Genomic DNA, 13,664 nt, shown 5'->3' with positions numbered 1-13,664 from the left:
TCTTATAGAAAAAAAAAACAAAGAAGCAATTTGATTATTTTAAGACGTTGGACAAAGATACCAAAAGGGCAGCAATTAAATAACGCAAAATTATCTATCCAATGCAGGAGACAAAAAGGTTAAAACAAGGAAGAAAAAAGTAACCATACAAACAGTACACTTTTTCCTTACAAGTTACAGCCCTCGATTCATCGAAAGCACAACAAAATGAATAAAATGGTCCACAGCCACAACACGCTTATAGCCCTAGCTAGGTTCTTCTTGACCCTGCCAATCACATACCCTAATTCCCATGAACCATATCCAAATCACTCCTCCCAACAAAAACCTTTATTTGCTCGACAAAACACAAATAAAAAAAATTAATTATTAAATTATTCAAATAATATAAATATTTTATATGAGTAAAAATAATATTACTAAAAAATAGTGATTAATATTATCTTAAACTTTTATATAAATAGATAAATAACAATAATTTGTTCTCTTTCTAAACAGACAAATAAAACTAATATTTTAAAATCTTAATCAAGACTACAAATAAATAAATTTTCATTGTGTTATAATACAATTTACGTTAACATTTTCCTTACTTTTAAGAGTACCAATTCCAAAACCCTCCACAGGCAACAAAAACAGTGTTGAGTGTTGAAATTCTCCATAAAACCCTTTAGATACAAACAAAACAGACACATCAACAATCACGCACGAAGAAGAAAAGAAAGAAAGAGGAAAAGAAGAAGAAAACAGCACCGCCACACCGCACTGCAACTCTCACAGCGACTTCTTCATTCACTTCAAACACCCTCCTCCCATTCACAAACCCCATAAACACAAATCTTTATATTATTTATTTTATATATCATTTATTAATATTATTATATCTATTGAAAAAAACGTACCTATACGAGTATAATATACGGTATACGCGCCAAAAATGGGTTGCACGGTGTCCAAGCTTGACAACGAGGAAACGGTGCGACGGTGCAAGGAGCGTCGCCGCCTAATGAAAGACGCCGTTTACGCGCGCCACCATCTCGCGGCGGCGCACTCCGACTACTGCCGCTCCCTCCGCCTCACCGGCTCCGCACTCTGCACCTTCGCTGCTGGCGAACCCCTCGCCATCTCCGACGACACTCCCGCCGTCGTTCTCAACTCATCTACCGGCACCGCCAAAAATCCCCAACCGTCGCATCCTCCTCCTTCTCCTCCTCCTCCTCCTTTCGCCACCGTAACAAACCCTATACTCCCTCACATCGTCACTTCCTCCGCCGCCACGCGCCGGCGTAAACCGCCGCCGAAGCTCCCTCACATTCTCTCCGAATCGAGCCTCGCTTCTTCGCCGAGAAGCCAATCGTGGAATTTCTTCCCCACCGCGCATCAATCAACAACACCTACTTCGCAAGCTTCTTCCGCTTGGAATTGGGAGAATTTCTATCCTCCTCCGACTCCTCCAGGCTCCGAGTACTTCCGCCAGCGCTCGCAGCAGCAGAATCGCAAATCGGAAACGAATTTCGAAACGTCAGAATCCGAATCTGAATCAACCTACAACTTGTTCCATTCGAAATCTCAACACAATAGCAAAACCGAAACTATAGACGGTGAGTCGCATCAACTACCACAACGGCACCACATGGAACCTGAGGCTTCCGAATCTGAATACGATTACTTCCGCGAACAAGAACCTGTTCACGCGGACCGTGAAGAGGTTCGGTGCAGCGAGTGGGAGGACCGCTACAGTTCCACGAGCTCGTCGGAGCAGGAGGAGGGAGTCGACGGTTTAGGATCGCCGGCGAAGGCGGAATCTGTCGCCGGCGATAACTGCGATGCTCCGGCGGCGAAGGATGAGAAGGAGGAGGATGGTGTTGCGGAGAAGGTGGTGGTGAGACATAGGGATTTGAAGGAGATTATTGAAGCGGTTAGAGATAACTTTGAGAAAGCTGCGGTTGCCGGAGATCAGTTATCGGAGATGCTCGAGATCAGTAGAGCGCACCTTGATCGGAGTTTCAAGCAACTGAGGAGTAAGCTTTCGATTCATCTTGTCATGGTGTTTGGTTACTCAGAAAGTGCGGGAAAATTTTAAAATAATTCATTTTAATCCAATTTTAATATAAACAAATTTAGACTCATTTTTTCTTATTGCTTTTTGTTTGATTCAGACATTCATTCATTTTTGCGTTTAACTCTAAAGACTAATAATTTAAGTATTTAAATTAATAAATTTACGTTTAAAATAAGAATATATAATAAAATAAAATTTGATGTAACATTTGTATTTAAGAGGGATTGTCATAATGAATATTATATTATATTATATAACTAAATATTTATCGTTATTATGCATAAAATAGTGAATATGAAAAAATAGATAGTTGATTATTTTAAAGAGAAGTTTGAGAATGAGGAATTTGATTGAATGCAGAAACGGTGTACCACTCAAGCAGTATATTGAGCAACCTGAGCTCGACATGGACCTCGAAACCGCCATTGGTCGTTAAATATCGGCTCGATGCCGGTTCGTTGGATGGACCGGCCGGTTCAAAGAGCCTTTGCTCCACTTTGGAACGCCTTTTGGCTTGGGAAAACAAACTCTACCAGGAAGTTAAGGTAATCGCCCTGTTTATGTCATCTCTTATATATTTTTTTTTAATTAAAGAATAAATGCTCAGTTTAATTCTTTTGAAAAATTATTCGTTTCAATTTAATTTTTTTTTTAAAAATTACTATATAGTTGTTTAAAATTGTAAATGGTACAATAAATATCAGTAACACAATTTTTAAAACATTATTTATTATTAATTAAAATTTATTAAACATTATATTAAAAATAAAAAAATACATTAAATTACAGGTAAGAATTACAAAAAATATGTATTAATAATATTTCAAAAATTCTAACTTTAACTTTTTTTTTAACATGTGAGGTAAAACATCGTTAACATTTATCTATTAAAATAGTGTCTCTAACTTTCCTCCAAAAAATATTCTAGTGGGGGTCAGTTTGCTCTTGACTAAGATTTTCTGCCGTGGTTTTCGTGGTGTTAATTTACCAAAATACTCTCTCATAAGCTGTGTAGTGGGACCTTTCTTGGATAATTAATTAATGCATTTCGATTCAGACAAGCCACTTTCGGTGTATTTGACTAATTGTGCATTGTTTACCGTGTCTGTAAAATGACTAAAATACCTCTCTCTTTTTGCCATTTGCTGTGCCTAGTGGAGTAGGGAGACACACTGATATCTTCAGTAAGGAAAGTCCGAAAATGATAAACAGAAGGGTTTTAGTTTTTCTTTTAATGGAAAACAAAGTCAGTTATGAATTTTGATTAATAATTATAAAAATCATTTATTTTTATTTTGTTTTGTATTTTAAAAAATTTGAAAATGTAATAATAAAAATAGTAAATAAAATTATATATATATATTTATCAATGAAATATATTGATTGAAAATGAGGAAGAAAAAAAACAAAGGTACCCTAAGTGGTTAGCTAACAGCTATCACCACTGTTTTGTAAGAAACATGTTTTTGTTTCTTCACTTGCTTGGATTGGAATATTTAATGAGTTTAATTTTGATGCTGTCAATTAATTAAAACATACAATAATAATTTTTCAATAAATTAAACATACAATTAAGATTGATATATCAATCAGATGACAGTATAAAAAATATTTATATCATTAGTACATTTGATTAAATTCACATTTAATTGCTTGTGCCACTGTCTCCAAATTTTGTCCTGTATGTGTTCACATTCAGTTGTGAGGAATTATTGATTGTCCACTCTGCTGATAGGATATGAATGAAGGGCAACGATTTTCTGTTGTATACTTGAATTATATATAAATTGCTTGCCAAGGATGGAGAGAAAGGATAATATATAGAATGTGAATTATGGATGTTTGGAATTTTCATTAATGTATGTCCAGCTTAGCCTCTCTTTTGACCAAACTGAAGTCAGGTGGTTAACTGGTTATGTTGCATTTACTTTTAGCTATAATCATGCAGCTTTGAAACCGCGAGTGCTGATGCATGCTACAAATTTTCCCTTGCATATTTAGGCTAGAGAAGGTGTGAAGATTGAGCATGAAAAGAAATTGGCAGCTCTGCAGAGTCAGGAATACAAAGGGGGTGATGAAGCAAAGCTAGACAAAACCAAGGCTTCCATAACAAAGTTACAGTCACTAATTCTTGTCACATCTCAAGCTGTGTCTACTACCTCATCTGCCATTAATGGCCTTAGGGACTCCGATCTTGTTCCTCAGCTTGTTGACCTTTGTCATGGGTATGTCTCTTCATTTTGCAATTATGCTAATATTTTCATTTGGAGAAAACTTAAGTGAAATACGTTAGTTGCTTTTAATCCTTTATTTTAATCAAAATTAGAATTTCATCTTAGTAATTTATACAGTAATATTATGTTTACATGAGAAGAAAGATAATAAATAAAAACATGGATAGCAATGTATTTTTTTTATTTGGTTAAAGAGAAAAAAAAAAAAATAAGTGCTTTTTCAAAATAAAATTTAAATTTTTTTCACCTATTCAATTTCAACATTAAAAATCAACATTGATTATTTAAGATAAATTGTAAATTTAAAAAAATAATACTTAAAATACTTATGATGATTAAATTTTGTCCTTTTTATTTGCTCGAAGTATGAGACGACAGTTAAACACTCTCCCTTTCAAAATAATTACACTTTTAAGGTAAGACCATTAATCAACAAGGACTAGGAGCTAATGTGATTTACCTTCAACCAAGGCAACTAAGGCGTAATTATTTATAATGAATGAACTTTAATAACTTCATTAGGCCCCCAAATTTTCAATTATAAAAGAAGAATACATAAGGAGTCTTTTGTCAATTTAGACCTAGTGTTTGTCTTATCTGTTATGTGTCACATTGCGAATTAAACAATAAATTTGAGACTTCATGATCAAAAACACTTTAAATCATGTACTGCTTACTGTGTTTTCATTACTTCGAACTATGATAGGATTCTTACTCCTAATTCTGTGTTCAAGAATAATCTAAATGGTGGAAAGAGAGGAATTCTGCCCTATACGACCTCTCTGAAAGAACTTTAATTCAGTTGTGAACCAGATTCTTATTTCTTCTCCTTCTATTTTTAAATAGTATTGGGTTTCAATTATTCTTTGTGAGGAGTCAGATACACAACTCATCTCTTATAAAACACACTAGTTTGGATCAAGGATAATCTAGGTATACGAAAAAACTTAGGTATAGTGCTGTTCTCCAATTATGATTAGAATTTTATCTTAGTAATTTATAATAACATTAAATAAATTCTTTTTATTAAAATAAAACTTTAATTTTAATTGATAAACAATAACAAGATATAGTACTACAATTACCTTGGTACGCCACTAGCTTCATCAACTGTATCCAAGTCCAACTACTTCCTAGCACTTGTAATCACACCTTGCCCCACTATTGCTCCAGCCAAAATCTCCTAACTCTTGGATGCCATTGTGACTGTAGTTACAATTCAAATTTCAGTAAAAACTTGGTAACCGAGCTGTGTAGCTATTCTTATAGGCTGTTGTGACTGTAATATTATATCCTGCTCATCTTTACCTATGTTCAACGCAAATAAAACATCCTAATATATTTTTATTTAAAAATGTTTTCATCTTCCATAATAAATCAGAGATTGCAGAGAACTCAGCTAAAGTGTTGTAAAACATATAAAGGATGCTCTACACAGCATATACGTAAAACTATTATTTACAAAATAATTTTAGTCCGAATATTAAAACTGGGGTTGTCAGCTCACAGATTGTTTTCATGATTGACATACTAATGTAGAATCATGTACATGTGGAAATCAATGCACCAATACCACGAAATTCAAAGCAACATTGTGCAGCAAGTCCGTGGCCTTGTGAACCAATCATCCAAAGGTCACTCAACATCTGAATTCCACAAGCAGGCAACTAGAGATCTTGAATCAGCTGTGTCAGCTTGGCACTCCAGTTTCTGCCGCCTCATAAAATTTCAACGTGACTTTATCCTGTCTCTACATGGCTGGTTCAAGGTGAACCTTATTCCAGTCGACAATGACAACATCATCAACAACAACAGCAGTACTGAACCATCTAATGTGTTTTCCTTTTTTGATGAATGGAAACTTGCTCTTGACCGTGTCCCAGACACAGTTGCTTCTGAAGCCATCAAAAGCTTCATCAATGTTGTCCATGTAATATCAGTCAAGCAAACTGAAGAGCTCAAGATCAAAAAGAGAACTGAGACTGCTTCCAAGGAACTCGAGAAAAAATCTTCATCTCTGAGAAACATAGAAAGGAAGTTCTACAACTCATATTCTATGGTAGGCATTACCCCTCCTGAATCTGTGCCTGACAATGGACAAGGCTTGGATGCAAGAGACCCTCTTGCCGAGAAAAAATTGGAACTAGCTTCCTGCCAAAGGCGTGTTGAAGATGAAATGGTGAGGCATTCAAAGGCTGTTGAGGTGACAAGAGCTATGACCCTCAACAATTTACAGACAGGTTTGCCTGGAGTGTTTCAGGCATTGACCAGTTTTTCTTCATTATTCACTGAGGCTCTTGAGTCAGTTTGTAGCCGTTCATATGCCATCAAGTAGGCCATTTACTTGTTCTGATTTATTGGGACCTAAGTTCAGCATAAGGGCTGGCTTTTTTTGGCGCAAGCTCTTATTGCTCATACTATTAGTTAATTTTGAAATGTAAATATGAAGAATTTTGTGGTTTGCTTCTGTATTTTAAGTTATGGAAAAGGGGATTGTCTCTTATTTGTACAGGCGGATTTCTTGAATTAATGTATCAGGGGATGGCAAATTTCGGTATATGAATAAACTTACGCATTGTGCTTTTTGGGCGTTATTTTATCTTGATATAAATTGTTCTGGAACTAAAGTAGAGTTTTTGCTTCATAAAATCCTGAATGCTTTTTGGTATTAGTTTTACAGGAATCTCAAATACAGGATATATTAAAAGAGATTGATTTGCAGAGATATAAGTCAAAATCATCGTTATTCTTAATAAATAAGTTTTATTAGACAATTTTATACTAAAATTCATTTCAAAACTAAGAGTTTCAACTATATAAATATTCATAATATTGTATTAATTTAGTTTATATGTTTGAACTTGTTAAAATATACTTATCTTTAAATGAAATATGTTAATAAGGTATAACTTTAGATTTTTTAAAATACACTCTTGTTAAGATATTCTAAAAATACGAGTGCCTAGTAACAAATTTAAAAAACACATCCAAGCTTATACATGCGAATTGCGAAGTAACCGATTTATGGTGACATTATAACTTACCCTTATTCTTCTATTATTAATAATTTTACATAAATTTATTAAATGAGGTAATAATATTAACTTATATGGGTTTGTGGGATTTGTTGAATTTCCTTTTAGTCCACAGTGTCCAAGTTTATTTTACATTAGGGATTATTCAGTATAGTTTCTATGACATATTAGGTTGGGCTTGTAGAGTGTACAAGTTTTTGTCAAAAGGCTTTGGAGCCATTAATGGACCTCGAATTATTAACATCAATACCCAAAAAAATTTGTAAATCTCTTTTTGCACCCTGGTTTTTTTCAACTACACTACCCTTTTTATATAATTTTTTAAAATAAAATTTTGAAAACTATTAATTACTTCTGAAAATTGATTTCTGAAAGTCACTTGCAAAAAATAATTTTAATTTCTGGACGGGTGGTGCAAAAAGGAAAAACCGAAATATTATCGAAAGCTTTTACTCCTTTGGATTTGGATTTCATTCTCCAATGGGTTAACCACCATACTGTTTTGCTAAAATAAGCAAGCAAAGCAAGTACCGATAGAATAGGGACTTTTTAAGACAAACATCACAGTGAACTAAATTAAGTTCAAATGATGAATTAAGATCCAGTCATATATCCCAATTATATGACAAAGTAGGCCCAACGACATTGCCTACTAAGGATAAGCAAGCTAATTAGGTTATCTAATTAGCTTTTGACAATAATATATCTTCATGCATGAATGCAGATCACTCATCATTAGTTAAATTGAATTAGTTAGAATTATGTTTTATTTATTTTTCTTAGTTTTGTGGGTAGCATTTGAATTTGAAGGGGGGAAATACATGAGTTATCATATAGTTTGTCAACTTCTCCATTTTCATTTTTGTTTCATCTTTATAAAATAAAATTTATAATTTTCTCAATTTAAAAGTGAAAGATGATCTCTATTTTTTTAATCTTTTCTCCCACTCCTCGATTCGAACACACACCCTTGACTCCAGGTTTGATATGGTATGTCATTGTCATCAACTAGTTATTTTGCAAGCTTAGAGAAACGTCTATGCTTTCATGAAAGGACTACAGACAGAAATAATGGGAGATGAGTAAATTGTGACAAGGCTATAAAGACTACATTATATTGATAAGTCATTTTTCTTCCCCACGCAAAGAATCTACTACACATGCAGAGCAAAGGTAGTAGTAGATGAGATGGGGACCAAATAAAAACCATGAAAAGTAGTGATTATATCATTAAAATGGAAAGCCTGTTCTGCGGATTGTGGTCCTCATTTTTCCTTTTGTCAATTGCTCAAAACCCTCTTTCCTTAACACCTATTCCATGATTTCATACTTTTATCATGTGCATGCTAAGTTTTGCAAATGAGAAAATTAGAAGGCTACAATGGAAGTAAAATAAACTAGAAAAAGGCCACTTTATATTCAAGGTTTTTTTCCCACAAAATGGAACATACATGTGAAGGGGGAAGTGCACAAAAACAAATTTAGGCTTGATACATTAGTTAAACAAATTTCACAAAATGTGCAAAATATCTTGTACTAATATAACTATAAGAACTGCCATAATTCGTGTTGGTTTCCATCTTTTACCCACACGATTCCACTGAAAAATCTATCTTGCAAAGCACGATACAGGCTTTCACAAATAAACAAAATGAATGAACCCAGGACTTTCAATTCCATTTAACTCACCAGATTTCAGACTTCTCGAAAGCCATAATCTCCATTTAGACTATTTCCTTGTTTCTTTTATTTTATTCATTATTTTTTATAAGATTAATATATCTTACTTAAAGCACTAATTCTAAAAATGTTAAATTTATACGATTCAGCTGAGAAGGAGATGCAACCAATAACCTCTTGATTTCAAGACAGACATCCAAAACCAATTGTGGTGGATCATTATCATTGTTCTATGAGCATTCTATGTTTAACTCCCATAATAACCAGAGAGAATGAATAGCACACAAAAATACCTCAGAAATCTTGCCCAAAAATGTAAAAAGATTATGATTTTCATGAGAAGTATTTAAATTCTGTATAGAAACACTACATCATGAGGATTATCCATAGGAATTAAGGGATCAGAGAAGGAGAACCTAACCTAAATTGAGGTATCATATTTCCAACTGAAATGGATTTTTACTAAAAGGTAGGTAAGCTGAAATGACATGGTAATGCCGCGCAGCACCCATGAAAATAACTGATAATGGCAAATACACTAAAAAAAAAAACAGATTGAGGAATCCAAACTAAAAGAACTCAAAGTCCAGATATTTACCCCCAGACTTCATGTCAGTACCTACTATCCTCTTACTAGTGTTACCAACTGGAACAGTATCAACCAGTCCAACCTTCCCAGGAAGTTCACTTTCCACCGGTCTTGGCACTTCTGGCGGTGTACTGCACCTTATCAATGCCCAGTTCACACCTTCAAAGAAGGGGTGTTGTTTGATCTCAGTTGCACCCCTTTTAACCCCAAGACGATGCTGTGGCTCCTTCACTAACAAGCCACGGATCAGATCCCTGCTGGCATAGCTGGTCGCAGGTGATTCAGGAAACCTGAGCTGCTGACCTACTACATTGAACAGTGTAGCACGGTTTCCAGACCCTTTGAAGGGGGTCTTACCATATAATAGCTCATGCAAGAAAATTCCAAATGTCCACCAATCGACTGCACTGCCATGACCTTCTCCTTTGATAATTTCAGGGGCAAGGTACTCATGAGTGCCAACAAAGGACATGGATCGAGCTTGAGTAGGCTCAGCAACGAGCTCCGGAAGTGTGCTGGAAGGCAACCCAGGTTCAGCTCTTGGCTTCCGTGACTTCTTGTTTTTCTGAGGAAATAACCGAGGAATAAAACAAGCAGGTTGGATGCAAGCTGATGTTGGCTCAATACATGCAGGCTGTACACAGAATGCACCACCAGCACGTTTTGAAGGGTCACCATCATAGGAAGTTCTAATAAGAGTAGGTGAAACAGCACATCTGAGGGAAAGATCAAAATCTGATAGCATTATGTGACCATCATCTCGGACCAACACATTTTCAGGTTTAAGGTCTCTATACACTACTCCAAGCATGTGAAGATATTCAAGAGCAAGCAGGACCTCCGCAGCATAAAAGCTATACGTAAAGAAAATTACAAAGCAAATCATTATGATAGTTTGTGACGAAATAATAATATAATAATATATTCAAGTGCAAAGGCCTGCTACAGAGAGCAAGATGATCATGCACCAGTTTTGTATCTCATATTTATAGAAGCCAAAAACATCTTAAAGTTGTGCCTTTATAAATTAACATACCATCATCCACATATTTAAGCAATTATGTAAATAGTACAGGGAATGTTTTGAAATCTGCCAAAATTTTCTTATATGGGAACCAAAATTTGTAGGGCTCACCACCTCAATATTATATATTTATATTTAGTTCTAAAGCAAGAAGACACATCGATCTGTGTAAGAATATAAGAATAGTGCACAAACAGAATTGCATAAGCCAAATTATAGTGGTATCCCAACAAATGCAAGACATAAAGGACACAAGAAATAAAAAGCAATGTTCCAATAGTTCTTAACAAATAAGAAAAAATAGTTCATAACAGTAAAATTTCAGCATCTCTTTTTAGTATATCATATATTAAGAGAAAAAAAAAAAGAATGGAGTAAAAAGAAGATTACATATAGATCCTTAACTCCCTCTTTCTTTTGAAGTTAAGAAATCATTTTTCTCAAAAAAAACTCCATACGTAAAATATTAAGGAAAAGGGGGTAAAACATTATCATTTCTCTGGTATAGATAAAGCTTCATGAAAAGATAAAGGTAATTACTTCACTGACATTTGAATTCATACATAGCAATAAGTGGATCTTCAGATGGAAAGCAATTAACAAAGAGCTTAGGTAAAGGAATGCAACTAGGAATATAGAGTATACCGTGCAGCATATTCTGAGAAATGTTTCCCAGGTTGCCGCTGCCTTAAAGTGTGCAGATCACCCCCAGGACAATATTCCATTACCAAACATGAGAATCGATCAGTCTCAAAATGTGAATACAAAGTTGGCAGAAATGGATGGTCCAGCAACTGCAATATCTCCCTCTCTGTCTGTGCTCTGGTCAGCTTCTTTCTGCTTGCTAGAGATGCCTTATCCATAACTTTCATTGCAAAATTACACCGAGTTCCACTTAACTCTGAGAGATATACACTTCCAATATCACCACATCCAAGTCGTTTGAGTAACCTAAAATGACTCATGCCCAAAATCCCATCCCGTAATCGGATAGCAAGGATAGCCTTCCACCTAGGATCATTTCCTTTGTGGGGCTTATTGGCACCACCAGTAATGTTGCTCCAGTTGCTGTCATCGCTGAGACCACTGCTATCACTTGCCCGACTAGCACTAGTTTTTGCACTCTCTAGTGAATCGCCCCTTACACTTCCTTTAGTACTATCACAGTTCCTGTCTAAACTAAGCATGCCATCACTAGTCATTGCATCACTCCGATATGTACTAGCACAACTATTAACAACGCTCATTGCCGTGACAACACCGGTACTATCAATACTACTGAGTGGACTAACATTGCCACTAGGAGGTAAAGAAGCATCCCAAACACATTCTTTGTCATCAGAATCTGGAGGAAGGAGAGAGTTCTCAGTATTTTGTGATGCTCGAGGACCCAAAATCGGCGAGGATAAGTTCCCTATGTCATTTAGCTCCTCGACCAGACTTTCTCCACGCGAGAAAACAGCTGGACTTGGCTTCTTCCCAGGAACACGAATTGAGAGATCTTCCAGGAAAGGGCCATTCATGGACAAGTTCTTAATTAAGCATCCAGCCTCAGATTTGTTTTGACCTATTGGTACATAAACTGTTCTCATAAGATCTGTATCAACAGGTTCGGGAGGATGACTAGCACCAGCAAATAAACTTGGACCAACATCCTCAAGAGAATCACTACTTCCCTTCAATGTCTCAACATCCAGTAAAAATTCTTCTTCTGATAAAGAGGCCTTTCCTTTCCATGTTGTAGTAGGCTCAAAGGTGAGGGATTCTTCAGAGGATCGAGCATCGAATCCCATATCTTCTCTTACCAAAAAAATCCTTGCATTCGTTAACTGAGCCACTTCTCTGATGGAGGCCAGACGTGTCATAGGCACATCACTTGTTTTGGACAATTGATTCACTTCTCTTGCTGAAATCCCACCAACACTTGAAAGCTCCTGACGATTCAGTCTCTGACTAGCCTCTCTTGCTGCAGCCGTGTGTGCATTCGATACCTCAACCAGGACAGGCAAGTTCCGGGGAAGTACCTTCGGCTCCACAACCCTCTCCATGTCCCAATATCACATATCATCACATAAAAACCTCAAGTTAACAAGACCCTGAAAATTGAACCATAAGTTCGTTAACATTAGCTTCATTTATTTTAACTTTGATTTCAATACAGTACCATTCACCAATATACCAAAAGGATGAACATGACAGAAATTGTTAAGTCCAAAACTACCCAACAGAAGAAAAACATGGAATGAAACAAAGAAAGAACCATGTAATCCTACTTTACTTTGCTTTTCTTCAGTGTTATATATAGAAGGGCAATAGTTATTGTCCAGAGATAAGAGCCTCATTACAGACACACACCTGATTATACAAGGAACCTAAATTATTCATATTTGAGAATTTATTAAAAAAACAAAAAAAAACAAAAAAAGAAACCTCCTAAGTGCAAAAATGATGAAATATAGTGCAATGTCATTGAACCTTCAAAACCTCACTGACCCACTACTCAGAAGGCCTCAAAAATCCAAACCCTGAACCAAAAAAAAAAAAAAAAGCATCATAGAAAGCTTAGCAGATCAGGAAACTACATGGTCATTTTAAGAACCCAAACACTAAAACTTCATTTGCAATCATAATCAACTTAACAACCAAAAACAAAAATAGTATTTATTCATAGAAACCGGAATCCACCAAAACCAAGTCTTAGAAAAATATACATTAAAAAAAAAGACCCAACATTCCCTTTTATTTGCATTGCTTGAAAAATTAGAATACCCACATAACCCAATTTGCTGAAATCAAAGAGGGATCTACGCTCTAAAAATTTTGAAAGAAAAAAAGGAACAGAATACAAACCGAGCATTGAAATGAAATGAAGAAAAGGATGCAATAATAGAATGGGGTTTGAGTTTCAGTACATCAAAACCTTCCAACACAACAAAGCACACACCAACTCTCTCTCTCTCTCTCTAAAACTTGAAGAATGGAAGGAGAGTGAGCGTAGTGAGGATTTTCTCTCACTAGAAGCGAGTTTCTTGATGCTGTT

General features: G+C 35.4%; 2 protein-coding genes across 3 annotated transcripts; one reads left to right on the top strand and one right to left on the bottom strand.

Moving 5' to 3' along the window:
* Positions 1 to 937: 937 nt before the first annotated feature.
* LOC113849754 (nitrate regulatory gene2 protein-like) lies at positions 938 to 6,631 on the top strand. Its single transcript, XM_027479892.1, has 6 exons — positions 938 to 1,258; positions 1,304 to 1,496; positions 1,599 to 2,021; positions 2,423 to 2,607; positions 4,064 to 4,287; positions 5,836 to 6,631. Exons 1-6 carry the CDS (start codon positions 938 to 940, stop codon positions 6,629 to 6,631), a joined length of 2,142 nt encoding a protein of 713 aa, XP_027335693.1.
* Positions 6,632 to 9,318: 2,687 nt separating this feature from the next.
* On the bottom strand, positions 9,319 to 13,664 carry LOC113849753 (serine/threonine-protein kinase D6PK-like). 2 transcript variants are annotated; one of them, XM_027479889.1, is made up of 3 exons: positions 13,475 to 13,664; positions 11,270 to 12,720; positions 9,319 to 10,454 (listed from the first exon to the last, which is right to left on the bottom strand). In XM_027479889.1, exons 2-3 carry the CDS (start codon positions 12,670 to 12,672, stop codon positions 9,581 to 9,583), a joined length of 2,277 nt encoding a protein of 758 aa, XP_027335690.1. In that variant the 5' UTR covers positions 12,673 to 12,720; positions 13,475 to 13,664; the 3' UTR covers positions 9,319 to 9,580. The 2 variants fall into 2 exon arrangements, with proteins under 2 accessions (XP_027335690.1, XP_027335691.1); XM_027479890.1 differs by having other exon boundaries at positions 13,537 to 13,620.

This window comes from Abrus precatorius, unplaced genomic scaffold (genome assembly GCF_003935025.1).
Source record: "Abrus precatorius isolate BTA unplaced genomic scaffold, Abrus_2018 Scaffold9, whole genome shotgun sequence".
In the NCBI taxonomy this organism is placed as follows: domain Eukaryota; kingdom Viridiplantae; phylum Streptophyta; class Magnoliopsida; order Fabales; family Fabaceae; genus Abrus; species Abrus precatorius.
The sequence above is the reverse complement of the archived record's forward strand: the minus strand, read 5'-3'. Positions and strand labels throughout refer to the sequence as shown.